The sequence below is a fragment of the Odocoileus virginianus genome, chromosome 24, assembly GCF_023699985.2.
Source record: "Odocoileus virginianus isolate 20LAN1187 ecotype Illinois chromosome 24, Ovbor_1.2, whole genome shotgun sequence".
Taxonomy (NCBI): domain Eukaryota; kingdom Metazoa; phylum Chordata; class Mammalia; order Artiodactyla; family Cervidae; genus Odocoileus; species Odocoileus virginianus.
Window position 1 is genome coordinate 26,803,766 of NC_069697.1, and position 27,497 is coordinate 26,831,262.

The following is a 27,497-nucleotide window of genomic DNA, read 5'->3' on the forward strand; positions in this document are numbered from 1 at the left end:
GAATAAACTCCAGGAGTTTGTGATGGACGGGGAGGCCTGGTATGCTGCGATCCATGAGGTCGCAAAGAGTCGGACACGACTGAACTCAATTTTGTAATAAATGTGTATTTATATAAGTTAAAACATATATACTTATTGAAGGCAGCAAACTATCACATATATCCATGAGTTTTGAGGAAGGATCTCAACCATGAAATGGCAAAGACTTGGTCTCTAATCCCCGTGTTTGCTGTAAAGAAATGTACACGAATAAAAGGGGATTGAGTTACCAGAATCTCTTAAAAAAAAAAAAAGTTAAATGGCCTAAACCTCCTTCAAATGACTCTTAAGATTTCTGCCAAGGACTTCCCCGGTGGTCCAGTGATTAAGACTCCACCCTTCCATTGCAGGGGCATGGGGGCATGGCTTCGGTCCCTAGTCAGGGAACTAAGATTCCACATGCTATTTTGCATGCTGCATGGCCAAAAAAATATACTTCTGCGAAACACTCCCTAGAGTGGGCTTCTGAATTCTACAACCTTGATTTAAGTGTTCCTTTATAGGAAAAAGTTTTGGGGGAAAAAAAGCAATATTTATTAAAATATAAAAACCAAATTTGAGTAATAGTAAATAATATGATTACTGCAATTAGACTGTGATATACTTTGACATTTTGTTTCACTATAACTTATGACTTTTCCTTTAACTTAGTCAAATTCACTCAGTTTGTATCATTTCAGCATCTGGGAATCTGAATTGCAATTATAACAACTTTGTAATTCCAAGGCATAGTATATGTTTTAACTGGAGAAAAACACAGGTTTAGCCAGTAACTTTAAAATAGTAATTGCTGAATGAAAAAACAAATATGGTAAGACTTCTCAAGCTTTAACATATGTCCATTCTTCATGATCTAGTCAATAAGGGATGCTCCAGTCAAAGGGATTTTTAAAAAAAATTTTTATATGCTCAAGGATGCATTTGTGGGCAGTAATGTTATTTCCATCAATGTAACAAATTAGTAAGTTGATAATTTATTTATAAATTCAATAGTAAATTGAACTAAGGAAATAATTTCATTGGTCTCTCAAACTTTTGAAATCTTAATTTCAGGCTTGTAGTATAATCACCTTTAAAGTGTCATAAGCCTCATAAATTGGTATGCATTTATGGACTCCTCAGTGGCTTGTCCATGCCTGTTACATATAGCTTAACTACATAACGTGAACCAGTGAGCAAGACCCTACACCAGGAATGTGTAGGTTGTGGAGAGCTTACACTATTTGAGTATGTTCAGTTGCTGATGCACTAAGAGCTAGGCTACTGGAGCCAAATGTAACATCCACCCAATCAATTAACTTTTAAAACACTTTTGATATAACCCACTGACCCCATACCTCCTAATATTCTTTAGCCTGATGGGCCACTGTTTTAAGACTCAGGCTTTAGGCTAGTGATAGAAGTAATTCCACTGGTATTCAGATTTTTCTTTCTTTTCATAAACTGCTGACAAAGCAACAAAAAAAGTACCATTTTTAAAAGATCAAGAAAAAGTCCCATTCTAAAAGACCCTGACCCTGTTAATGAAAAAATTTATTAGATTTATCAATTAAAATTTCTACATGACAGGCCCCTTAACCATGTCCTAAACACTTGTAGAACAAAATATTTAGCTATCTTTATTATAACTGGTTCTGACTGAAGCAAAACATATAAACATATCCCCTTCTTAAAATAGGTTGTGCAGCCCAGATTTGTAAATTTATCATTTCAAAACTAGGAATGCACTACAGTTAGTATAATTAACAAAATGGTTATCAGGAAGCTTGTCATTCATATATCAAGCAGTATATTTTATATTCAGCAAACAGTTTTATCAAATGTCCTTTAATTTCATACACAACAATATGATACATATTGTATAAGAAGCGCACAATAGTTTTGCGGTACAATTTCAAAGTGTATACAAATTGGAATACAGAGGTTGAACATTGGTGTGCTGACAGCATTTCTGAACTCTGGATAAACTGCATACAAAACTTACAATTCAAATATTAGCCAATCTGGAAACTTTACTTCCCATAATATAAAAATGATACTTTGAGATCCAAAATATTTTTTACTAACTATATAAACATTTAAAATAATCATTAAAAACTTAACTTTAGAATTTATAAAGATTAGCTATAAAAATATATTGGCAGTCACTTTTCTTATAAAGGTACCATTCACTACATTACAAAATAGTCTCTAACATAAAATTGCCTTAGTAACTGTATTTAGAATCTGATAAACCTTACATTAAACTGATTATAAAATCCTCTTGGAAAACTTTGGTATGCATCTTCAGGTTTTTAAAATACTCTATCTTAAGGGCCTGTAAACATTCCATTCTATTAAAGCACAACAGAATAAGTAATGTATATTCAACTGCATACAGAATATAGAATCAAAAAACAATTTATTAAATATTTGTAGAAAATCACCATTCCCAGAGTAACCAAAAAACTATTTAAAAGTATCAAACTTTTAAACAATTCTTTTCCCATTCTGATAAAAAATGTTACAAAATCATCATACTCCATTCATGTACCTTAGATGTCTTTTTAGGACAAGGCCTCAAAAGTTGTTAACCTAGTCTCAAAACCCCTCCTGAGTCCAATGAACAGACTTTTAAAACCCATTTGAGACCTGACAACAGAACAAGTATATATAATCAAGATACATAATTTATATATTTAGTTATGTATTAGCTTTTCTTTTATATTTGCAATGTAGAATTTATTGGCAGAAACAGAACACACACACACAGTTGAAATAAGATAAATTTTAGGAAACAGAAATGCAAACCTGTAAGGGTAAATTGATTTATTTTAAAGATTTGATTTACCAAATTTTATGTGCCATTTTTGGAATATTGGCAACTATTGTTATTTAGAAAATTCGAATTGGTGAAAGTTCACTTCAAATGTTTCTTGAGTATGTTTAGTTTTTACAGAGCTTCCAGTTGTGCCAGTAACTTTCTTGAGGTCTTTTTCCACTTTATCCTCTGTCACCAGATCTCTTGCGTAAGGTATTTCTCTTTGAGTTGTAAAAATCTAAATAAAAAGCTTCATTTTTGACCTTTTAATTCATAAAACTCCACTAAAAAGAAATCCATCTAATTTTTAGGCAAGTCCACAAAAATATTTTCTTTCTTAAGAATCAAACACTTTTATTAGAATAAAGATCCTTCAAAAATATTTTCTTTCTTAAGAATCAAACACTTTTATTAGAATAAAGATCCTTCAAAGTTTTTAACTCTTCTATTAGAGTTTTGTTTTGATTTTCCAGAACTGCGACTCGATTTTCCAGGCATTTCACATATTCTTTCTTCTTTCTGCGACATTCTCGAGCAGCTTCTCTAAATATAAGCATTAAAAACCAATGTTAGAAAAAAGTTCAAATTCTTTAAATGGTAAATGTGTGCTGTGTGTGCGCTAAGTCGCTTCAGTCGTGTCTGACTCTGCGACCCTATAGACTGTAGCCCGCCAGCCTCCTCTGTCCATGGAATTCTCCAGGCAAGAATACTGGAGTGGATTGCCATTCCCTTCTCCAGGGGATCTTCCTGACCCAGGGATCGAACCGGCATGTATTACATCTATTATGTCTAACCTGCATTGGTAGGCAGCTTCTTTAACATTTGTACCACCTGGGAAGCCCAGGTGAAAAAAGTTAGAAAAAAGTTCACATTCTTTAAATGGTAAATGCACTTCAGTAATTTTCCCTGGTCATCCTTTTTTCCCCCCTCATTAAAAAAAAATTAAGGTATCATCTATATACAGTGAAACACAATAATCTTAAGCGCAGAATTCAATTCGCTATGGCAAATGCATATACCTATATAACCCACACATCCATCAAGACAGACATTTTTATTGCCCCAGAAGTCCCCTCATGCCCATTCTCCCCAAGCAACTACTTGTTTTGATTTTTTTATCACCGAAGATGAAGTTTTTCCTATTCTATAACGGAACTTCCTTCAGACAACAGTCATACAGAATGTACTCTTGTGTCTGGTCTCCTGTCACTCATTATATTTTTGAGGTTTATCCATACCCCACTGTATGGATATCATTAAAATTTGTTGATCCATTCTGTTGAGCCATTTACTAGTTTTAGCTGCTACACATGTCCTTGGTGCCAGTCTCTGAGAACATATGTCCCATTTCTCTTGGATAAACACCAAGAAGTGAAATGTATGGGTCCTCTGGTTAACTTTGGACATAGAAATCCTCTAAATTTCAATTTTTAATCATAAACAATGCTTTGACACTCAGTTTTGTACATGTCCTGTTAGAATATTTCTATGGATTTTCATTGAAGTTTTATATACAGATACAACAAGTATTTTGAATTTTTTTTTTTAATTAAAAACTGAAGATATTATCTGCAACTTGCTTTTTTTTTTTTTAACACATACTATTTTAATGATGTCTCTATACTGGTACACAGTTCTTTTTCATGTAGACATTTCATTGTTAATTTTCACTTCCCTAACTGCTAGTGAAACCGGAACATCTTCAGAAGTTTAACAGTCTCCTCTGGATCTGCTCTTATTTATTTGCCTGTTATTCATACTTTTTGCCTATTTTACAGTTAGAAATCACTAGAAAGACACACACCCTAAGAACTCTCTGTGAATCATACATACTAACCCGTTATCTGTTTCTACATTATTTTCTAATCTACCACTTGATTTCTAATATTTTTATTTCTTATGTGATAAATTCTCTTTTTTAGTCTTTTTCTTGGCTTAGATTAAAAACTGCCATGCAATATATTCCTAAATTTTATTGTCAAGATTTTATTGCTTAATTTTCAGACTTGTCTTTAATCCATCTGTAATTACTTCTGTATGTGGTATAAAATAGGAGTCCAATTTAATTTTCTTCTGGATGCGGAATTGTGTATCATTTCAAAAACATACTCAACTTTTTTTCAGTTGGGTTGTTATTAATTCAGATGATCTTTATATTTTTTCAAAGAAATCTTTTTTGGGGGGGGCAGATATGTTCCAAATATCTTCTGTAGGTTTGAAGCTTATATTTTCAGTCACTTTCTTTTAATGAAAAGAAGTTATTGATTTTAATGAAGATTCATCAATCTTTCATGTTAATTTTTTATGTGTGTGTTATTTTAAGGAAACTTGCCTACACTTGAAACTGTGAGATTATATATTTTCAACCTAAAAGTTTTTAAAATTTCACCTTTCACATACTCTTTAATTCATCTGATATGGTGTGAGGAAGAAATTAGAAACTTTTTGACGTAACTATCCTAGCACCATTTATTGGAGTCCCTCCTTCCCTCAATAATCTGTCCTAACAAGGTTTCATGTATTCACAGACGTGCTTCTGAGCTCTCTACTCTATTTCACTAGTGATTTTGTCTACCTCAATGCCAGTATTATTTTAATTACCACAGTTTAAACAAGATTTGATTATCTCCTCACCTTATTCTTGTCTGGAATATTTTGGCTGCTCTTGACCCTTTTTACTCTATAAATTTTAGTATCAACTTGTCAAGTTCTTCAAACAACCTGTTTGGGTTTTGATTGGAACTGCATTGAATCTATGGATCAATTGGGAAAAAATAGTCATCTTTATAATACTGAGTTTCCATATCTGTGGACATAGTATATTCCTCCATTTATTAATCTTCTTTAATGTCTCTAAAAATGTAATATTTTCCATAAATGTCCTGGACATCTTTTGTTAGATTTATTCTCATATATTTCATTTATTGATAATATAAGTATCTTTTAAATAATTATTTACCAAACTCTTTATTGCTGATGTGAAGAAAACAGTTGATCTTTGAAACTGATTTTATATCTAGTAACCTTATAAATTCATTACTTACAGTAACCTTTCTCTAAATCCACTTTGGTTTTTTTTAAATCAGGCAATCATACAAAAAATAGTAACAGCTTTCATTTTCTTCATTTAAATCCTTGTAATATCCCCCCCTTTTTTCCTGATTTACTAAACTGGCAAGGATTTCCAGTACAGTGTTGAAGAGAACTGGTTCTTTTTCATTTCTAAAGAGTTTGCAGATTATTCTCCTGGATAGTCTAAGCAAATGAATTTATCTTTGTTAAAATTAAAGTAGCAGTTTACTTTTCTTCTCCAATTTTTATCGTTTTTATAGTCTCTTGATCTTTGATGACTTTCAATGACATTCTTTTCTAAATATGAAAAACATGCTTCTTTCCGTCTCTCTCATTAGATAACTGAAGACTTCACAACACTCATTCTGTTGTCTGCTCTTTCTGCTGACTCTTGCTTCTAAAAGGCTGTGTGGTATTCCTCAAGACTCTGGACTCTAAAACCTGGACTCATGAATTTAAATCCTACCTCTTATCACTTACTGGGCAGTGTAACCTTGGTCAAGTAACTAGACTTCTCTAGGCCTCAGTTTCCTCAAGAAAATGGAAATAATTTTTTGTGAAAATGGTCTAAGGGCTTGGCATATATAATGGATGCCTAATTCTTTGGGTATTGATTTTTCAACTTATATTTGTTAGAACTCAATGTGCAGGAATTATTTAGACCCTGTGTTAAGGTTGCTTTCTCCAAGCAGTTGGGGCTCTATGAACCCTCATCCATTATTTACTTATCTATTTTTTTGGACTGCATTGGATCTTTGTTGCTGTGCGCGGGAGTTACTCTCTAGTTGTGGTGTGTGGGCTTCTCATTGAGGTGGTTTCTCTTGTTGCAGAACACAGCTGTGGGGCGCGCAGGCTCAGCAGTTGTGGCACACAGGCTTAGTTGCCCTGCGGCATACGGGATCTTCGTTCCTGGGCCAGGGATCAAATCAATGTCCCCTGCAGTGGCAGGTAGATTCTTAGCCACCGGACTATCAGGGAAGTCCTGATCCATTTTTTAAGTTACAATTCTAAGGTTATGGGTGTAGATCTTCTTGGGTCTTGACCTCAAGGAAGAAAATCTTTGATGCAGTTCTCCAAGCTAGAATCCCTACACTCTGTCCCTGGTCCCCTCTGCATACGAAAGCTATGCCAATTACAAAGATCTGAACAACTCCCCCCAGGAATATACAGTAGCTGCTTCAGTGCTTATGAACATCATGGTCCTGTGCTTCTGGTTCATTTCTAATCTCAATAGATCTCTTTCTGCATGCTCATCCAATCATTTAAAAGAATGGATTTTATATTTCATCAAGCTTTTAAAAATATTATGCAGCTGAAGTTACATTGTCAGAAAGAGAAGTCTCGCTCTAGTAATTTTTAACAAGTCTTCTGGGTTTCCTAGGTACACAACCATATCATCAGCAAAGAAATAGGATTCTTTTCTAATATTTACATAACTTATTTCACTTACTTGTCTTACTGTATTTGTTGGAACCTCCAAAACAACAGATGGTCTCTGCCTTGTTTCCAAGTTTATTTACAGTGATACTTGCTCCCTCTTATTTTTAGTAAAACATTTTATCTTGAAGTAACTAAGTGTATCCATCTGATCTTTTATGGTAATTTTTATTGCTCTAGAAAATTATCCTTTTATTTTCTAACTTACTCTAGAGGACCTGAAAATAGAACTTTATTATAATTTTAAAAACTTGTTGTAATCTGTAGCTACTTACCCTTTTTTGTTTCTAATATAGTTTATTGGTATCTTTTTTCTTCTCTCTGGAACACACTGCAGAAGGCTATCCATTAGATTCTTTTTCTCAAAGAATTAGTTTTAATACCAGATGTACACCAGATGCAAACAGCATTGTTTAAAATACATATTAAATGAAAGGTAATGTTTCTGAGGGTTAAATGACTACTACATTTTCATGATCAAAATCCATTTTTAAGAACAATTCTGTATCCATAAGTATACTAGGTATTATGCCAGAAACCTAGTAGTTCTGCCCTATTCTTACTCTAGTCAACAAACAGCAAGCAGCAAATTATTATTTTCACTTAACTTTGTCAACCCAACAAGAATAAAATATACTGTTAAAAAAGTTTTGCTTAAGAGTGCTATTTGAAGAACGCAACAGAAATGGAAGAACTCTAGGTCAATATAAATAATAAGAGACTGCACAAAGGGACTCACTGATCTTCTAGAAACATACAAGACAGATGAACAATTAAAATAAAACTGATATAAACTCTTCTCATTTCTAACATATAATCTCAGTTAAAATCTCTCTGAGATTTATAAAAACATTACCCATTCTGATAGTATAATTTTACTACTTACCTGTTTTTCATCAACCTTATTTCTCTTTTCAGTTGGGGGTCATCTGTCTTAGTTGTCTGAGATGTAAGGGTCACGGGAGATGTCATCACCACGGTTTGTGGTAGTGAAGTAGCTGAAGGTGTGGTACGGATCTGATATGTCTGCATATCTCCTGACGCAGCTGTGTGGTCCAAAGAATGAGTTAAAATTTATAAGTGGCTTTGAAACTACTCTGGGATGCTTTCCATAGATAACGTAAGCATACTTACTTTGTACAACAACCTGGTTGCTGGGCACAAGTATCTGCTGTCCGTCAGAAGTCTGTGCATACTGGAGAATTGTTGTACCTTGTTGAGCACTGCCTGAATTTGTCATGGTTAATGTCTGAAGGCCCTGTACTCCATCTGTGCCTGGACTGGCCAGCTGTAAGGCTCCATTTGGGGCAATGGCAACTTTAACCAAAGAGAAAACATAGCTAATGTAAGGCTATACAACACACTTACTACAAAGGATTGGCGAACAGAACTAAAAACAGAACCTGTTTTTATTAAAACAGGTTTAAATGCAATTTCACTTGATGACTTGGTTACTTTAGGTGAGCTACATGTAAAAGAAGTAAAATTTGGCATTTCTGATAAAATTTTGTATTTTAGATAAAATTTTGCACTAATCTTAAATTATACAGTAACTGATTGGTCATTTGGGGCTTTATGGAGCACTACATGCTAATTGTTAAATGTTAGTCACAGCAGTTCTGGGGCATGAGAAGGGGATACCACTGACAACTAACTTTTAAAGCAAAAATAAGTAGAAGGGAAGAGTAACATAGTCTGTAATTTTTTTTTTTTTATTTAAAAGCATTACGAAGATTTTATTAAAAATCTTTCAATTAAATTTAAATTAAATCCTTAAAATTTTTGAATAGGTAAGTGTGCCTGTGGAAAAAAATTAAGAAAGGATAAAAGGTTACATCATGAAAAACTAAATCTTCATAGGCTTTCTCAGCTCCACTCTCCAGTGGTGACACTGTTCTAGTTATCCTTAGCCTTTCCCTATTGCCATACCACAAATATTCCCACATAATTTATAAAATGACTTCAGAAGAAAAGACAAAGTTTTTTAGGTGTAGAGATTTGTTTTAAACTTAGAGTAGCAATTACTTTCAATCTCTTTCCCTGTAACAGACATTACATACATACATAAATATATATAAAAAGGACAAGTCCAGCCTTCCCTGGTGGTCCAGTGGATAAGAATCTGCCTTGCAAGGCAGGGGACACTGGTTTGATCCCTGGTCTGGCAAGATCCCACAAGCCACAGGGCAACTGCGCCTGCCTGCCCCAGAGCCCACGCTCCATAATAAGAGAAGCTGCCACAATGAGAAGACTATGCACTACAACTAGAGAGTAGCACCTGCTTTCCACAACTAGAGAAAGACTGCACGCAGCAGTGAAGACCCAGTGCAGCCAAAAAATAATAAAATATATTAAAAAAAAAAAAAGTAAAAGGCCCATTATCCCTATTTATTCCACTTGCCATTTCCCACCACCCTCTTGAAGTAACCATTATTTTTGGTGCACATCCTTCCTGGTATCTCCCTATGCTCATATAGACTGATATACAATATCAAAATATAGGGACTTCCCTAATGGTCCAGTGGTTAAGAATTGCCTTGCAATGCAGGGGACAGAGGTACCCTGCCATTCGTTCATCCTTTGTCGGGGAACTAGGATGCTACATGTTGCAGAATAACCAGGCCTGTGTGCTGCAACTACTGAGCCCGGGTACCGCAACTAAGACCCAATGCATTTATCTATTCACACACATTATAGATACACATCTTCTGATGTATATGCAAATGTATACATTAATACAGGATTGTTTTCATTTTTGCAACATATCTTCCTGTACTTGATTAACACGTGTATTTACCTGGTTGAATTTACTGTCAATCTGTACTATTCAGTCTAGTGGCCATGGGCCACATATGGCTATTTAAATTAAAAAAAAATTCAGTTCCTCAGTCTCACCAGGTGATCAGTAGTCACACACAGCTTAGGAGCTACTGTACTGAACAGTGCAGATATAGAACATCTGCATCACCAAGGAAGTTCTGCTGCATCAAACTGTCCTTAATACAACATGTACTGTACTTTGATTGTAACATATGAAATACTGGCCTAGTTGCTATATAGTTTTCATAATAATAAACCATGTATCGTAACTTTTAACTTGCTAATATGCTGTTTTAAATATTTTTGGAAATAATAGTACATGTATGATTTAAAAAAATTCAATTTTGTTTAAAATGAAAAGTGAACCTCCCAACTGCTTCTGAGCTCTGCTCCTAAGTTTCCTTCCTTGCAACCACTTTCCCCAGTTTGTGTTCTCAAAAATATTCTATATATATTCTTAAAATTGTATGTTCATAACACATTTTACTGAAAGCCTACTATGTGCCAGGCCCAATATGCCAAGGTTATAGCTGTGAACAAGACAAAGTTCTCTCCTTCAAGGAACTATATTCATAAATCAAATAAGCTAATCTATAATTACATATATTCTATAATTAAACAAATATATTTTAAAGCATTTATATGTAATTATATTGGGAAAGTACCTAAGAAAATAAAGGGTGGAGCAATATATTTTAGTCACAGTGGTCTCTCTGAGGAGGTGACACTTAAGCAGAGCAAGAGTGAGGATGTAAGCCATGTGAGGATCTGGGTCAAGAACGTGCAGGTGGTAGGGATGACACCTCCAAAGATCCTGAAGCAGAAATGAGCTTCATGTGTTTAAGAAACAGCAAGGAAGTTTGTGTGGCCAAATGGCATCAAGTGGCAGGAGATGAGATCAGAGTAGGCAAAGCCAGATCCTGAATGTAATGCCTTGTAGGACTTATTCTAAATGTGTCAGAAAGCCACTGGAAGATTTTGAGCTTAAGTGGTGTAATCGAATAGACTTTTTAAATAAACTGCTTTGGTTACAATATGGAAAACTATTAGAGCAAGAATGGGAAACAAGATAACTAATCAGATACTGTAGTAGTTCAGATGAGAGTATAAACCCAGGTAGTCGAGATGGTGAGAAGTGGTCATATAGAACAGCTGTTTTGTGGCAAGAGCCAATTAGACTTAAAGAACAGGGCTTATGAGAGAAGGGAGAGGTTATTTACAAATGGGACAGCACAGATGAATTTCTCGGGGTGATGGAGTATCTTGATTGTGGTGGTGCTTAGGCAACTCCATGCATCTGTCAAAACTCACAGACTTACCCCCCAAAATAAGTATGTAAGCTATGTATCACTAGCAAGCTGTGTGACTTTAGGGATATTAATTGACTAACTCTCTAACCTCAGTTCTCTCGTAAATTGTTAACTGCCCACCTTACAAAATTATTCTAGGGAATAAATGAGATAATGCTAAAAAAGAACTTTGTATTATTTCTGGCTCAAAATGTTACTTATTACCCTTTAATAATCATGACTACTAAAGTATGACCGTCTGCAGCACTCCTTCACACAGAAAGGTTGTTTTCTGTCTCTCAGGTGGGGAATGATTCCTGTACGTACTGTACTGTCCGGTGCTAGTCTGATAGATGGGAGTTGGGACAGACATAGAAGTGACAGCAGAAACTCCAGGGTTTTCTCCGTCTCCTTTTCTGCCCCGTGTATCTTCAGAAGATAGGTCTTTCAAAATCTTTCTGTGAAAAACAGAACTCTGTTATTAATGTTTGCAATGAGGACAACTTTACAAAAAGAAATTACTAAACCTCTTTCAATTTCAGGTTAAAAATACAGTGATCTAGTAGACACCTAAACTGTGGTGTCAAAGAATCCTTTGTTTAGCACATACTATTTTTTTTACCACAAGCTAGAGATAGTGAAAGACAAGGAAGCCTGGTGTGCTGCAGTTCACGGGGCTGCAAAGAATCAGACATGACTTAGTGACTGAACAACAAGACTTTGTTTAGCAGGCTGGTTGTATTTTAGTTTATGATGACCTGAAAAGAGACAACGAACAAATACCCATACAGAGTGCCTTTTCAACAAGGTGCTTGTAGAGGTAGAAAAGGTCTCTTTATAGGAGAGATGGCTCCATTTTGAGTACAAGGTACTATTCATTTTCTAAATAATGTCAGTGACCTTTATTTAAAAAGATCAAATTGGGGACTTTCCTGGTGGTCCAATGGTCAAGAATCCATACTTCCACTGCAGAGGGCACGGGTTTGATTCCTGGTCTGGGAACTAAGATCCTACATGCTGCATGGTGCAGCGATCAATCAATAGATTAAATTTATTTTTTCAGCCTTCAACTCTATAATGGAAGAGAAATCCATAGTTCTCAGAAAGAAACAAGGAGATAAAAAATACTACTCTAAGACCGGTGTTTGCCAAGGTGGAAGGGGATGAACTGGGAATTTGGGGTTAGTGAATGTAAACTGGTAATATTTAGAATGGATAAACAATATCCTACTGTATAACACAGGGCACTATAGTCAGTATCCTGTGATAAACCATATGTAAAAGAATGTATATATGTGTGTGTATAAATTGGGGGGATGAAGTCCATTTTCCTAACTTTGATGGAAAGTTAAAAAAACTATTATAAAAACACAGAGTATCTGTGATAAATAAAATTCATTATTTTGACAAGAAGTACACTTGACTCCACAAAAATAAGGCAAAAATAAGAGGATGGAAAAAGATGCCTTGCTGAAAAGAAAGGTCTTCCAAAACACAGCTGGGGATGGAAGGAGCATTATTTGTTTCTGAGAAGAAAAGAAAAAAGAAATTTTTACTGAAGAATTCCACGTTTGTTGGAGAAAAATTAGAAAACCTTAACTACTTGTGCAAAAACAATAACAAAAAAGAATCACAAAGAAAAAAAATAATAACCCTTAGCATTAAAAGAGATCTTTCATGTTACCTATGCTAAACTTCCACCCTGTCGAGGAATTCTCTAATATTATTAACAGCTTCTATTTCTAGGAATAAGGCATCCACAATTTCAAAAAGCAAACTATTCAATTATTGGATGGTTAGAGCTCATCCTTGTTTAGATTCAAAGCTAATTCCACCCAGTGAAACTAGAGAAAGTTAAACTTTATACCCTAATCCTATATCCATGTCCTAGCTTTGCAATATCTGACAACTGCATCAGGCTTTCTTCATTGGAGGCCATATAATTTCAGATCCTTCAGATGTTCTCTTATCACATGTTGAAGCTCCTTTCCCAGCTTGGTGCCCTTAACCTGGACAGTCTTCCCACCAGGAACTACAAGTGTAGACTATACTAACAGAAGTTCCACACTGGAGAACAAAGGACGTGGCGGTCCTACGAACTCTGTGTTACCTGTCTGTAGAACAGACACTGTGCTTCTCAAACCTGCTGTATACTAGAATCATCTGGAGAGGCTTATTGAATCCAAATTCCCAAATGGCACCTCTAATGATTTGAGTGAGCAGGTCGGGACAGGCCTCGAGATTACATTTAACAAACTGTCTGCATGGTCCTAGGCAGCCAGCCTTGCATGAAACTGTGGAATGCTGTGCCCATTTCTTTTTCAATTTTAAGTTATGAAATATTTTGAGCACAAAAAGTACAGAAGGGCTTCCCTGGTGGCTCAGTAAGAATCCACCTGCCAATGCAGGAGCCACTGGTTCAATCCCTGGTTCCTGAAGATCCCACATGCTGTGGAGCAATTAAGTCTGTGTGCCACAACTCCTAAGCCTGTGCTCTAGAGTCAGAGAACTACAACTGCTGAGAGCATGCACCCTAGAGCCCGTGCTCAGCACTGAGAAGCCGCCACAAGAAGCCTGCACACCACAACTAGAGAGCAGCTCAAGGGCAGCTCACCTCAACTAGAGAAAAAGTTGTGCAAGACCCAGCTCAGCCAAAAAAAGGACAGAAAGTAAAACACCTATGTACCACATACCAGGAATCAACTGATGGCCATTTTGTCATGTTTGCTTCAGATACCTCATTTTTAACAGGAATTAAGTTACATATACACCAAAATGTCACCACCAATTCCTTTCCCTGACCTTTTCCCCTCTCAATGAGTGCCATTATCTAAATTGTTACTTATCATTCCCACATATCTTACTTTAATTTTACTATATTTTGAGATACTATTTGCCACTGTCTTACAATCTTCCTCATCCTCCTTATTCAACCTTGGAGAATCTTAAAGAGCCATCTTTTGGACTTCTCTATCTACATTCTTTCCAATGAACTCATCTGTCCCAAAGGCCTGAATACCTTGTGTACACTGATGACCCCTCAAAATGGTATTTTCTCAGCTTCTCTCCTGAACTCGAAACTCACATATCCAACTGTGTATTGAATGCTTCCATTCAACAGGCACCTCAAACTTAATACCTTCAAATCTAGTATCAGATATTCTTCTACCCCTGGCAGTCTTACCCATGTCAGTAAATATCAGCCCTACTTTTCAAAAATTTTGGAGTTGTCCTCTTTCTCACAACCTTTATCCAATTCATAAACAAATCCCATTGTCTCTATCTTGAAAATATATTCAGAATCTTACCCATCCTTATCACCTCCACTGTTGTTCCCCAAGTCCATGCCACCAACTCCTCCTGACTGAACAATAGCCTCTAGCAGGTCCTCCTTGCTACAGTCTTTTCTCCACACAACATCCAATCATCTTTTGAAAATGTCAGTTAGATCAAATCACTCATGTGCAATGGTTCCCTATCAGAATAAATGACATGGTTGACAAGGTTTGTCCCTGTGACTTCTCCAACCACTCTTCCCTTTATATTCATCATCCAGCCATCTTGCTACAAGATTATCAATTTTACTGATTCCACACCCCTCCACCCCTGCAAAAAAACACCTTTCAGTTATATTATCTCTATTCGTTTTCTCATTAAGTTCACAGATTTCTGCTCTCCCGCACCCCCACTTGCGCCACTTGTCTTGCAGGATGTTAGTTCCCCAACCAGGAATTGAACCCTCCAGCAGTGGAAACATGGAGTCCTAAGCAACAGACTGCCAGGGAATTCCCTGATTTCTGCTCTTAATCTATTATTTTGTTTCTCCTGCTTGTTTTAGGCTTATTTTGTTTTACCCCTAGTTTCTTAAAGTGGAAGCTGAGACTGTTGATTTGAGACCTTCCTTCCTATAAAGTGTTTAGTAAGGTAAATTTCCCTCTGTTTCCTACTGATTTGTTATTTCCTACAGAGTTGAGTTTGGTATTTTGTATTTTTCTCTTTCATTAAGTTCAATGTTTTCTAATTTCCCTTAAGATTTTCTGTTTGGACCACAGATTATTTCTAAGTGTGTTAATTTCTGTATGGAGATTTCCTGTTATCTTTCCTTTATTGGCTTCTAGTCTAATTCAAGTATGAGTAAAGAACTTTGTGTAATTTCAGTTTTTCTAAATTTGTTAAGGTTTGTTATGATCCAGGATGTGGTCTTTCTTGGTGGATATTCTTTGTGCATGTAGGTGAAGTGTTCTAACAATGCCAATTAGATCCAACTGGTTGATGGTATTGTTCAGTTCTATAATCTTGCTTATTTTCTGCTGTAACTTCTGTTGGATACTCAGATAGATGTACACAAATTTTCAAATGTAACTGTGGATTTATTTTGCTTTCCAGTTCTGTAAGTTTTTGATACATGTGTTCTGAAGCTCTGTTGTTAAGTGCATACATATTTAGGGTTGTTATATCTTCTTGGTGAACTGATTTTATCTCTGATAATATGTTTTACTCTCAAGTCTATTTTGTATGATACTAATACACCCATTTTACTTTTACTGTGATTGTTATTTCTCTTGCTTAGATGTATAGCAATAGTAGTAGTGGTTTACAAGGTAAATATTTTCAGTATTTTGAAGAACTGCCAGATTAATTCCACACTGTTCCCCTTACCAACATTTGTTATGTTTTGGATTTTTTAAGCATCCTACTAGGTTTGAAGTGGTATCTCATTATTTTGATTTGCATTTACCTAATGACAATTCATGCTGAGCAATTTTTCACATGCTTATTGGCCATTTGTGTATCTTCTTTGGATAAATATTCTAGTCTTTTCCTCATTTTTTAACTGGGTAATTTGTCTTAACAATATTCAGTCTTCCAGTTGATGAACACATAATGTCTTTTCAGTTAAGATTTTTAAAAATTCCTCTCAATGAAGTTTTGTAGTTTTTAATATGCAAGTATTAATATTATATACATCTGTTAAATTTACTTGACTGGCTAAAAAGTTCATTTAGGCTTTTCCATATGGAAAAAAACCCAAATAAACTTTTTGGCTGACCTGATATATAATTTGAATTTATAAATTTAATTTCATGTACTTTTATATAGTTTATGTTGTTATGAGTAGGACTTTTTTTAATTTCATTTCTGGATTGTTTATTGCTAGTGTAGAGAAATACAATTCATTTTGTATCCTGCAACCCTGCTGAACTTGTTTATTATTTCTTCTTTAGTGGATCCTTTGGGATTTTCTATATATGAAATCACTGTCATCTGCAAACTTTTATTTCTTCCTTTCCAGTATGCTTTTTATTTAATTTTCTTGCCTAAGTGCCTGAGAGTAGAAGCAGTAAGAGTAAGCATTCATAGTCTTGTCCTGTGCCTGCTCTCAGCAGAAAATACTCAATCTTTCTCCATTAAATATGTCAGCTATGGGCTTTTGTAGATACTCATCATCAGGTTGAGGAAATTCCCATCTATTTGTTTGATGAGAATTTTTATCATTAAAGGGTACTGTGTGTGTGCTTGGTCATTCAGTTATGTCTGATCTTAGTGACTGAACTGCACCCTACTAGGCTCTTCTCTCCCTGGGATTCTCCAGGCAAGAACACTAGAGTGGGTTGTCATTCCCTTGTCTCTTGCATCTCCTGCATTGGCAGGCAGATTCCTTAGGAATAAGTCATTGGGGAAGTCCTTTAACCCCGATTTCATCAAACGCTTTTTGTGTCTGTTGAGATGACTGTAAGTTTTTTGGTTTTATCCTACAAATATGATTTATTACATTAATTGACTTTCAGATGTTAAACCAATTTTCCATTCCTGGAATAAATCCTACTCAATTATGGTGTATAATACCTTCTATCTGTTAACGTATTTGATTTACTAACAAATTGTTGAGGATTTTTGTGTCTGTATTCACAAAGAATACTGGTATATAGTTTTATAATCTCTTTTAATTAGTGAGTTTAAGTCATGTGCTCTTTTTTTAGGGGGGAGCCACACCACAGGGCATGTGGAACCTCCCTGATCAGGGATGGAACCCATGCCTCCTGTAGTGGAAGTGCAGTCTTTTTTAACATTGATTTTCATCATAGAGTATAGTTGCTTTACAGTGTTGTCTTAATTTCTGCCGTACAGTCAAGTGAATCAGTTACACACACACATATACCCCCTCTTTTTAGATTTCCTTCCCATTCAGGTCACCACAGAGCACTAAGCTGAGTCCCCTGTGCTATACAGCAGGCTCTCATTAGCTTATCTGTTTTATACATAACAGTGTATATATGCCAATCCCACTCTCCCAATTCATCCCACTCACCCACCTTGGTAGCTGTAAATTTTTTCTCTACATCTGTGTCACTATTCCTGCTTTGCAAATAAGTTCACCTGTACCATTTTCCTAGACTCCAAATATAAACAATATTATACAGTATGTTTTTCTCTTTCTGACTTATCTCGCTCTGTATGGCAGTCCCTAGGTCTATCTATGTCTCTGCAAATGGCACTGTTTTGTTCCTTTTATGGCTGAGTAATATTCCATAGTGTATGTGGACCACATTTTCTTTTATCCATTCCTCTGTTGATGGACATTTAGGTTGGAAAGTGTGGAGTCTTAACCACTGGCCCACCAGGGAAGTCCCATGCTCTCTTAATATAATTATTGATATTAGTGAAACTAACATTTTATTATTTGCTTTAAAAAAAAATTCTTCTGCATTCTTTTGAGTTAAGATTTTTTAAAACTCCATTTTAATTTACCTATTGTGTATTTGACTAAATCTCTTTGTATAGTTTCTTTAGTAGTTGCTCTGGTGTTACAATACAGATAACAAGTCTACTTAGTCAATGTTTTACCACTTGAAGTGAACCTTAGAAACCTTACTACCATATTAAATCCCTACCTTATCCCATTTATTTTGTAAGTTGTCTTATATATTACCTTTGCATACACTGAAAGCCCCATCAGTGTCATTTTTTCAACTGTCAAATATATTTCAACTATCAAACTATTCACAGAAGAACAGTCTATTATATTTGCCCAGATCTTGCTATTCCAAGTTTCTTCTGGTCTTAATAACTTAGCAGTTATTTTAGAGCAACTCTGCTGTTAATGATTTCTCTTAGTTTTCTTTTATCTGAGAATACTTAGTTCAACTCCATTTCCGAGGGTTATTTTTACAAGACACAGAATTCTGGATTAACAGTTCTTTTCTTTCAGCAGTTTAAAAATGCTATTCATTTCTTCTAGCCTGCACAGTTTTGGTGAGAAATCTATAGTCTTTCACAGCATTCTGTGTCATATAAGTGGTTGCTCACAGTATGTGTTTATTTCATAGCTATTTGATTATGGTATGTCTGGGCAGGGGTTTCTTTGTGTTTTACCCTGTTTAAGATTTGTCAAGTTTTTTGAATCTGTAGGTTTCACCGAACTTGGAAACATTTCAGTTATTATTTCCAAAAGTATTTCTTCTGCAACATATTTTCCGTTCTATGACTCACATGACACAATGTTAAATCTTTGGGTATTCTCTCTCCAGTCCCTGAGAATTAATTTTTCTGATCTCTATTCTTCAGACTGGATACTCTCCATTGAACTATCTTTAAGTTGACAAACTTCTTACCTCTGTTCTATTGAATCCACCCAGTGAGGTTTTATTTCTGTTAACTATATTTCTCAGCTATAGAATTTCTATTTTGTTCTCTTTATATCTATTTTTTTGCTGAGAGTTTCTATCTTTCCATTCATTTTAAGAGAATCTACCCTTACTCGTTAGTCAGAACATTGCAGTAATAGCTCCTTTAGAGTCCTTGTCATGTAATTCCAGTATCTTGTTCATCTAGGAGATGATGGCATTTGCTGATAGTCTTTCCTTACAAGTTAAGATTCTTTCAGGTTCTTTGTATGCCAAGTAATGGACATTTTCAATATTATAATATCTGACTCTTTTAAATCCTTCAGAGAATTTTTGATATTCTTCTTTTAGCAGAGTATCAACCTGGTTGTGTCCAAGCCACAAGTTCTGATTGGCCTTCTGTGGGTTGTAGTTCCAACATCAGTTTCAGTTTTCAAAGACTCTGCAGTGCTAATCAGACTTGACCCTGTGTGCACCATGTAGTGGCCAGTTTGGAACTTGAGCTATGATCTGCCGTATGTATAGTTCAGTTCTCAAAGTCTGTGTATGCTAGGAAAGTCCATTTTTATTCTTTACTTGCTAAAAATATGAGTATGTGCTGAATTTTATTAAGTACCTTTTCTGCATTTGAGTTGACTATATACTGTTTCTTTTGATTCTCACTTATGATGATTTATTTCCTTGTATGTTTGATTTCTGACTGTAAATTCATATTTGGTTGATTTTTGATAAATTCAGAAAACCTTTGTTTCAGATGTTCTAGCTTCTTGTAGGGTTCTCAGCTTAGTACAAAGTCTTGGGCTCATGGCCCCTTCCTGCAGAAGCAATGGGTGTACTCTGCTGTCTGTCATGCTTGCTTGCTTCTGCTTCCCATTCGGTTTCAGCTCACGTATTTGTCTGTACATGGCTTTATATTTATTGGAATAGGATTAGAAGACATTTCTGTTATTTCCTATAAATGCACAATTCATTATTAAGTATCTTATCCAGGAGCTACCTGTTTTGTGCTAAGAGAGCCCTCCTATTTGAAAAGTAAACATTTTACCTGTATTCCTTTGGTCATTATGTCTAACAGTCTAGAGGTAATTAATACAAGACTCTAGAAGACCATTCCAGTCTTATATGTTTCTGTCTGGTATATTTTTTACATTTGATTTTAAACTACTCAAATTAATGATTATTAGTATTATTCTAAAAAGTCAATGGTATCTTAAATTAATGTCTTGATTCACTATTCTTATATTCACATTCCTTTTGTTTCATTTCATTTTATTCTTCCTGACATGTACCCTTTAGTAATTTCTTACATCAGTTTCAAATGATTTTAATTTAACTTCACCATTATTTCTGAGTGATTGTTCAGGTAGATATGTAATTTCAGCCAACTATTATGCTCTCTTGTCATTTAAAGATTTTAGTCCATTGTCTCCTAATACCACAGTTCAAAAATCTGTTGTCTGCCTAATGGTCACATCGTTTCTCTTTGGAAGTTTTAAAGATCTTATTTTTATTGCTTCATAAGATAAATCTAGGTGTAAGTTTGTTTTAATTTATCTGGTTGGGACTTTGTTTTCTCAGGCTGAGGAATTCCTTTCATAGTGGATTACCCTTTTTTCAAGCCACACAGTATGGCATGTGGGATCTTAGTTCTCCGATGAGGGATCAAACCCCCACCACCTGCAGTGGAGGCACGGAGTCTTAACCATTAGACCACCAGAGAAGTCCCTGGATTACTTTTAGTTTCAGATTACAAGCTTCTTTTAGTAGGCTTATTTTTCACATACCCCCTCCCCCAAATTCCAGACAAAATTTCTTCTGTTCCTTAACTGTTTATTCAGTAGAGTCCCAATTCCTTAACATGGTAATAAGATAACAAGGCTCCTGTTTACCTTTTCTTGCTAAACCAACCCGTTCCTCTCTGTACCTTGAGTTCCCAGTCCCCAGGGCAACTTCTTTGATATCATATAATCCACCTTTATTACCCTGTTTCCTCAGCCTAAGAAGCTATCTTTCTGCCTCACAAAACCCATCTCTGCTCCTAGCTCTCAAAATTTATCAGACTGATAATGAACTAAATCACATCTTTTATGAAGTCTTTCCTATTTGTTCTGTCAGGCAGGAATGACTCTACAGCATATACAAAATTCTCTTATAAGATCCAAAATCTTACTGCATTTGTTTATGTGTTTCAAAAACATTTCATCCTTTTCTCTCTCCCTTTCCTCCTACCCTCTAGTCACCAGGTTTTGTCAGTTCTGACACAGAAATGTCTCAGATCCACCCATGTCAAAGATATCCCACTACCCTATATGAAATCACCCAGGTTATTTTAAAAGCTTTCTGTGAGTTGCACTATTTCAGCTCTCCATTCATTCAGCAAATAATTATTAAGCATCTACTTACAGCTGGTCATTTTGATAGGTCCTGGATCACAAAAAATAATGCATAGACCATGCCCATAAATAAACTGGAATTCTAACAGGATGAGGTAAGTACTATAAAAGGAATCAGTTCAAGGATGCCACTGAAGAAAGACCTAACCTGGTCTTGGGAAGCTCCAGAGAAATAAACAAAAGAATGCTTCCAGGAGGAAATGAGGCCTAGAATATATGCAGAATATAGAAGAGTTGTGTTTCACCAAAGGGACACACACAAAAGGGAGAGACAAAAGCTAGGAGGCTAAGTAAGGGAACACAAAGTAGTTCAATTCTTGAAATCTTCAGTCCTTTCAAATTACTATTAAAGTTAACTAAAAGTAAATACAGATATCTAATACTTTGCCAGAAGGTAAGTCTAAATTCCTCCTTAGCACAGCAACAGGGGCCCTTCATAACCTGCCTGGCTCAAGCCTATCTCTCTTAACACGTGCCTTCTGATACAAACACATGTTCCTTCTTAATGTAATTTGCTTTGCACAACACCATTCAAACTCATGTGGTAATATAACACACACAGGATTTGATACATGAGCACTAACCTGTAAGATGGGCGCCGTGCTAGGATCCCGTGGGTTTTCTGTGAGGAGCCTATGCTGTCAGATGAGTCCTGAGACTCCTCACTCTCTGATAAAGATGATACCTGAAAAACAGAACTGGTTTTACTAAGATGAACAAACCAAGTGGGAAAAGAATTAAATTTAAGTTTTACTTTCAGAAAAAATGATCTGTCTTCTACCACCCAGATTCATTTGTCATTAAATCTAAGGTCTAAAAGAAAGAAATAAAAGGAAAAAGGAAAAACTTTATTTCAGGAGTCTAAACTAAAGGAACATACAACACAGCAGGCTCCGAACTAAGAAGTCTATCCCCCACATAAAGCAATACTACTGCACTAGAGTTGAAAATATCAGTCTTGAGACTGATGCACACTACTCAGATTTTTTATCATTAATGCTATCTGATTTGGATTTTGGACATGCTTTGAAATGCTATTAGATATCCAACTAATAACTAGTTAATAGATAATGACATTGAGGAGTCTGCTGAATATACAAACCTGTGTGTCAGGGAAGAGCTTTGGGCTAGACATACATATTGGAAGTCAGCTCTCTAGGACAGTCCTTAAAGCCACAAAACTGAGTGAGCTCAGGAAGGAGAGATAGGACAAAACCCAGGGACATTCTTAGCAGTAAGAGGTTGGAAAGAAGGGGAGGAACCAGCAAATGAGGCCAAGAATAAGCCATCAGTGAGGCAGGAGGAATACCAAATGAGCGTGGTGTCCTTGAAAAACTAGCAAAAACAGAGTATTAAGGAGAAAAGAATGATCAACCATGTCAACTTCTGCTAGCAGGTGAAGTAATGTAAGGACCCAGGACAACCATTAGATCTGGCAAAATGGAGGTCACTGGCAAGGGCAGGTACAAACACAAGTAAACTTAAAAATCGGTAATTATTAGCTTTATCTCATTTCATAATTGAATTAGTTAATACATGTAAAGCATTTAGTGCACGGCATAGCGCAAGCACACATTAAATGTCAACTATCATTAATAATAAACCTATTGATTGTTTGTGAAAGCCTTCTTGATGAGATATTTAACTTGAGATCTGAAAGGCAAGAGAAGCCAGTGCTGGAGATGTTGAGGAGAAAACTTTCAAGCAGAGAAAAAAAGGAAAACCTATTAAAACTAGTCAGCACAATAACCATATGCAAGTTTTAAGTTATATCTTACAATTGAGGAAATAAGAATTTTTAAAATGTATTACATTTCTCAATATTTTTCTGAAGCTACATTGTGATACCTGACTTCTTTTAAAAAAAATAAAACAGGCTTCTAGAAACGACATAATAAATTCTCTAATTACCTACTGTATACAGAAAGCCTTCCCCTAAACTATTTAGACTTAGATCTTAAATTTCCAAAGAAGTGTGTTTTACACTGTATAGTCACCTTCAAAAACGAATTCAAGTGTACTTATACTTTTTTATATCTTAAATCTTTATCTTTTGATGGACAAGAAAGAATGGGTCATAATCAGTACTGGTTAATAAATAACCACAGTAACAACCAATACAGTAAAAATTAGAAAAGATCAGTCGCTTCTGTTTCCTCAAGCATCACAGATATGCCATTTCTAATCTAAATCTTAGCTGTTTTACCTTTTGTCCACAGATTTACTCCAGTCTCCCAGTGAACTCAAGTAAGAAAATAATTGCTAGAACTAAGACATTACTTATAACTAAGAGGAAGAACCTTTAATGACAGCAAGAGTAAAATCTTCACATAAAAAATCAGAAAAACCATGCAGGAGTCACCTTTCACAAAGGAAAAAACACAGAAAGATGCAGCTCCAGAGCTGACAGCCCTGGCAGATGCTGTATATACTCAAGAGGGAAAAAGAGCTACACAGACACTGTGTACAGTCGAGGAAAAATGAGTTATACAGACACCATATATGCTCAAGAGGAAAATCAGCTACACAGACACTGGATATACTCAAGAGGAAAGATGGGTTATACAGACACTATACATACTCAAGAGGAAAAACGAGCTACACAGATACTGTATATACTCGAGGGAAATGAGCTACACAGACACTGGATATACTCAAGAGGAAAGATGAGTTATACAAGCCACTGTATATACTCAAGAGGAAAAACGAGCTACACAGACACTGTATATACTCAAGAGGGAAAATGAGCTACACAGCTTTTCTTCCAAGATAGCTGCTTCTAAAAATGAAAGATGACCAAAGGCATTCTGAGACTCACAGGAGCCAGAAGATAAAATGGGGAGAAAGAGTAAAAAGCAAAGATCCCAGGATGGCTCTTTCCTTCCTACTGTTGCCAGGTGTAAATAGACAGGTAGACAGGTATAAGTAAGAACTTGACAATGAGGGAACTCTCTTTTATTTGATCACCATAAAGCATAAAGTAGGTACTTTCTTCACCCTTTCTTCAGAATTCTCTTTTTCGTGAAGGATACCACTAGGATAAAAAGGTGCTTTCCCTTCAGAAAATCTTTCATTTCCTTAAATTCTAAACAATAGCTTCTCCCCAAAATTGCCTTCTGTTTTCACTGGGTAGAATATACATGAAACTAGAAGTTTTAAAACTTTTCCATTCACTTCATTTGTTCTATAGTCCAATTTCTAAGACATCGTTATCTTGGTCTATAATATTGAAACTACAGCAACTTCAGTTGTCCAAAGACTCCAGGTTCACAAGTCCCCTCTCTCAACCACTAAGTCTTTTAATTTCTGTACCGTTTGCACGTGTGGTGGGTGAATTACAGAAGACTGAGCTGTCTGGATGACCCCCTGAACCTGTACTTGCTCTCCAGGAAGAGGTACAATTGTCACTGGCGCAGATCCTCTTAATGACATCTAAGAACAAATAAAAATTCAATTAACATAATATAATACCTGTGCATGTAAGATAGCTGAGTTCTTTATACTAGAAAACACATTTTAGAGTTTATTATATATAACCACATCTATTAATCACACATTAGCTATTTTCTGTGTGCAGGAGATTGCACCAGCAGTATAAAATGAAAGAGTTATAATACAAGCAAAAATATAGAAACCAATCTACGGTGGGAGCAAAGATAGGGTGCTATTTCAGCTGGATCTTGAAAGATATATAATTTCCTGATGGTGTGTGTGGGGAACAGGGTTGGAAGATATTTTGGGTGGTGGAACTGACTGTATGAAAACATCATTGTTCTTTAGAACATGTCATTCTGAAGAGAGCTGGTTAAAAACCAATTGAGAAATTAAGGGTCAAAAAGTGAGAGGGCGGCGTCCCTGGTAGTCCAGTGGTTAAGACTCTGTGGTTCCACTGCAGAGGGCACAGGTTTGATCCCTAGTTGGGGAACTAAGATCCCCCATGATGTGTGGTGTGGCCAAAAAAAAAAATTAAAATTTTTTTAAAAAGTGAGAAATACCAACTTTGGGCAGCATCTTAAAAAAATTTTTTTTTTCATGATTCAATTTTGTAGTTGAAATATTTTATTTCTGTGGAAAGCAGATGGGGATTCATGGAAATACAATAAAATACTAAACTAAGAAAAGTCCACCCATCACCTTTCAAGACTCAGCTCAGGTTCTACCTCTTCCAAGAAGCTTTCCCAGAAATTTTCAGATCTCTCGCCTTCTCGTAGACTATACTGGTTCTAAGCATTCATCCTGGGCTTAAACACAAAATAAAATTCAAGATTGCTCCTCAAGTCCTGAAAATCACCTTCGTGACTCTTTTCTGTGTATGCATCAGGTCCCCAATAATAATGCCTTATTCACTTTCATTGAAGGTTCTTTATCCTTTCCCAAAGTTGGATTAAATTCATCTCACTATCCGCTGAATGCCTAGGTCACAAAATATTAGATATAAAAATTTATCCAAATTATCAGAAAGGGAGTGTAAAAAAACACCTTTTAAAATCACATTCCCCCAAAATAAAATACTTAGGAATAAACCTGACCAAGGAGATGAAAGACTTATAGGCTGAAACTGTAAAACACTAATAAAGGAAACATTAGTTGAAAGAAATGGAAAGATAGGCCATGCTCTTGGATTGGGAGAGTTTATATTGTTAAAACACAATAATACCCAAAGCAATCTACAGATTTAATGCAATCCCTCTCAAATCACCACTGATACTTTTCACCAAACTAGAACAAATAATCCTAAAGTTCATATGGAACCATAAAAGGCCCAGAACTGCCAAAGCAATCCTGAAGAAAAAGAACAAAACATAAGGTATAATCCTCCCAGACTTCAACAATACTACAAAGCTACAGTAATCAAAACAGCCTGGTATTGGCATAAAAACAGACATATAGTTGAATGGCTCAGAAAAGAGCGCCCCAAAATAAACCCACATATGTACAGTCAGTCTTCAACACAGGAAACAATATTGTATGAATACTGTATATTCATACAATGGGAAAAGACAGTCTCTTCAGCAAGCAGTGCTGGGAAAGTTGGACAGCTACAACACACCCTCTCATTATATACAGAAATAACATGACACCGTAAACTCCTAGAAGAGAACATAGGCGAAACATTCTCTGACATAAATCGCTCTTATGTTTTCTTAGGTCAGTCTCCCAAGGCAGCAGAAATAAAAACAAAAACAAAGAAAAGGGACCTAATCAAACTTACAAACTTTTACACAGAAAGGAAACCATAAACAAACAAAAAGACAACCTACAGAATGGGAGGGAATATTATCAAATGATGTGACCAACAAGGGGTTAATTTTTCAAAATTTACAAACAGAGCATATAACTCAATAAACAACCCAATCCGAAAATGGGCAGAAGACCTAAAAACACGTTTCTCCAAAGAAGACATACAGATGGCCAACAGGCACATGAAAAGATGCTCAACACTGCTTATTTGTTAGAAAAATGCAAATCAAAACTATAGGGAAGGGGAATTCCTTGGTGGTCCAGTTGGTTAGGACTCCAAATTTCCACTGCAGTGGGCACAAATTTGATTCCTGATAGGGAACTAAGATCCTGCAAAAAAAAAAAAATACAATGAGGCGCCACCTCACACCCGTCAGAATGGCCGTACTTAAAAGTCTGCAAATAACAAATGCTGGAGAGGGTGTAGAGGAAAAAAAAGAACCCTCCTACACTGTTAGTGAGACTGTAAGCTGGTGAAGTAGTGCAGACCCTATAGAAAACAGTATGGAAATTCCTTGGAAAACTAAAAACAGATTTACCATATGATCCAGCAATCCTACTTCCTGGGTATATATTGGACAAAACCACAATTCAAAAGATACATGCATCCCCATGTTCACAGCAGCACTATACACAACAGGCAAGACATGGAAACAACTAAACACCCATCAACAGATGGATGGCTAAAGAAGGTGCAGTATACGTAAACAACGGAAGACGACTCAGCCACTAAAGAGGAAATGCCACTTGCAGCATCATGAATACAACTAGAGATGATTAT

The 27,497-nt window shown here is 35.7% G+C and overlaps 1 protein-coding gene across 9 annotated transcripts in view; it reads right to left on the reverse strand.

The window, feature by feature from the left end:
- Positions 1–1,850: 1,850 nt before the first annotated feature.
- Positions 1,851–27,497, reverse strand: part of ATF1 (activating transcription factor 1) — a 63,543-nt gene continuing 37,896 nt past the window's right edge. For 5 of the 9 annotated variants that reach the window (XM_070454440.1, XM_070454441.1, XM_020908148.2 and 2 more), the window contains exons 3-8: positions 24,788–24,907; positions 22,060–22,160; positions 11,785–11,915; positions 8,483–8,665; positions 8,235–8,394; positions 1,851–3,382 (exon numbers count right to left, since the gene is read on the reverse strand). In XM_070454440.1, coding sequence (XP_070310541.1) covers positions 3,238–3,382; positions 8,235–8,394; positions 8,483–8,665; positions 11,785–11,915; positions 22,060–22,160; positions 24,788–24,907 — 840 coding nt within the window. In that variant the 3' untranslated portion in view covers positions 1,851–3,237. Of the gene's footprint in view, positions 7,680–8,234; positions 8,395–8,482; positions 8,666–11,784; positions 11,916–22,059; positions 22,161–24,787; positions 24,908–25,609; positions 25,712–25,766; positions 25,889–27,497 lie in introns of those variants that run through there. The other 4 variants (XM_070454445.1, XM_070454446.1, XM_070454444.1 and 1 more) reach the window with 4 other exon arrangements.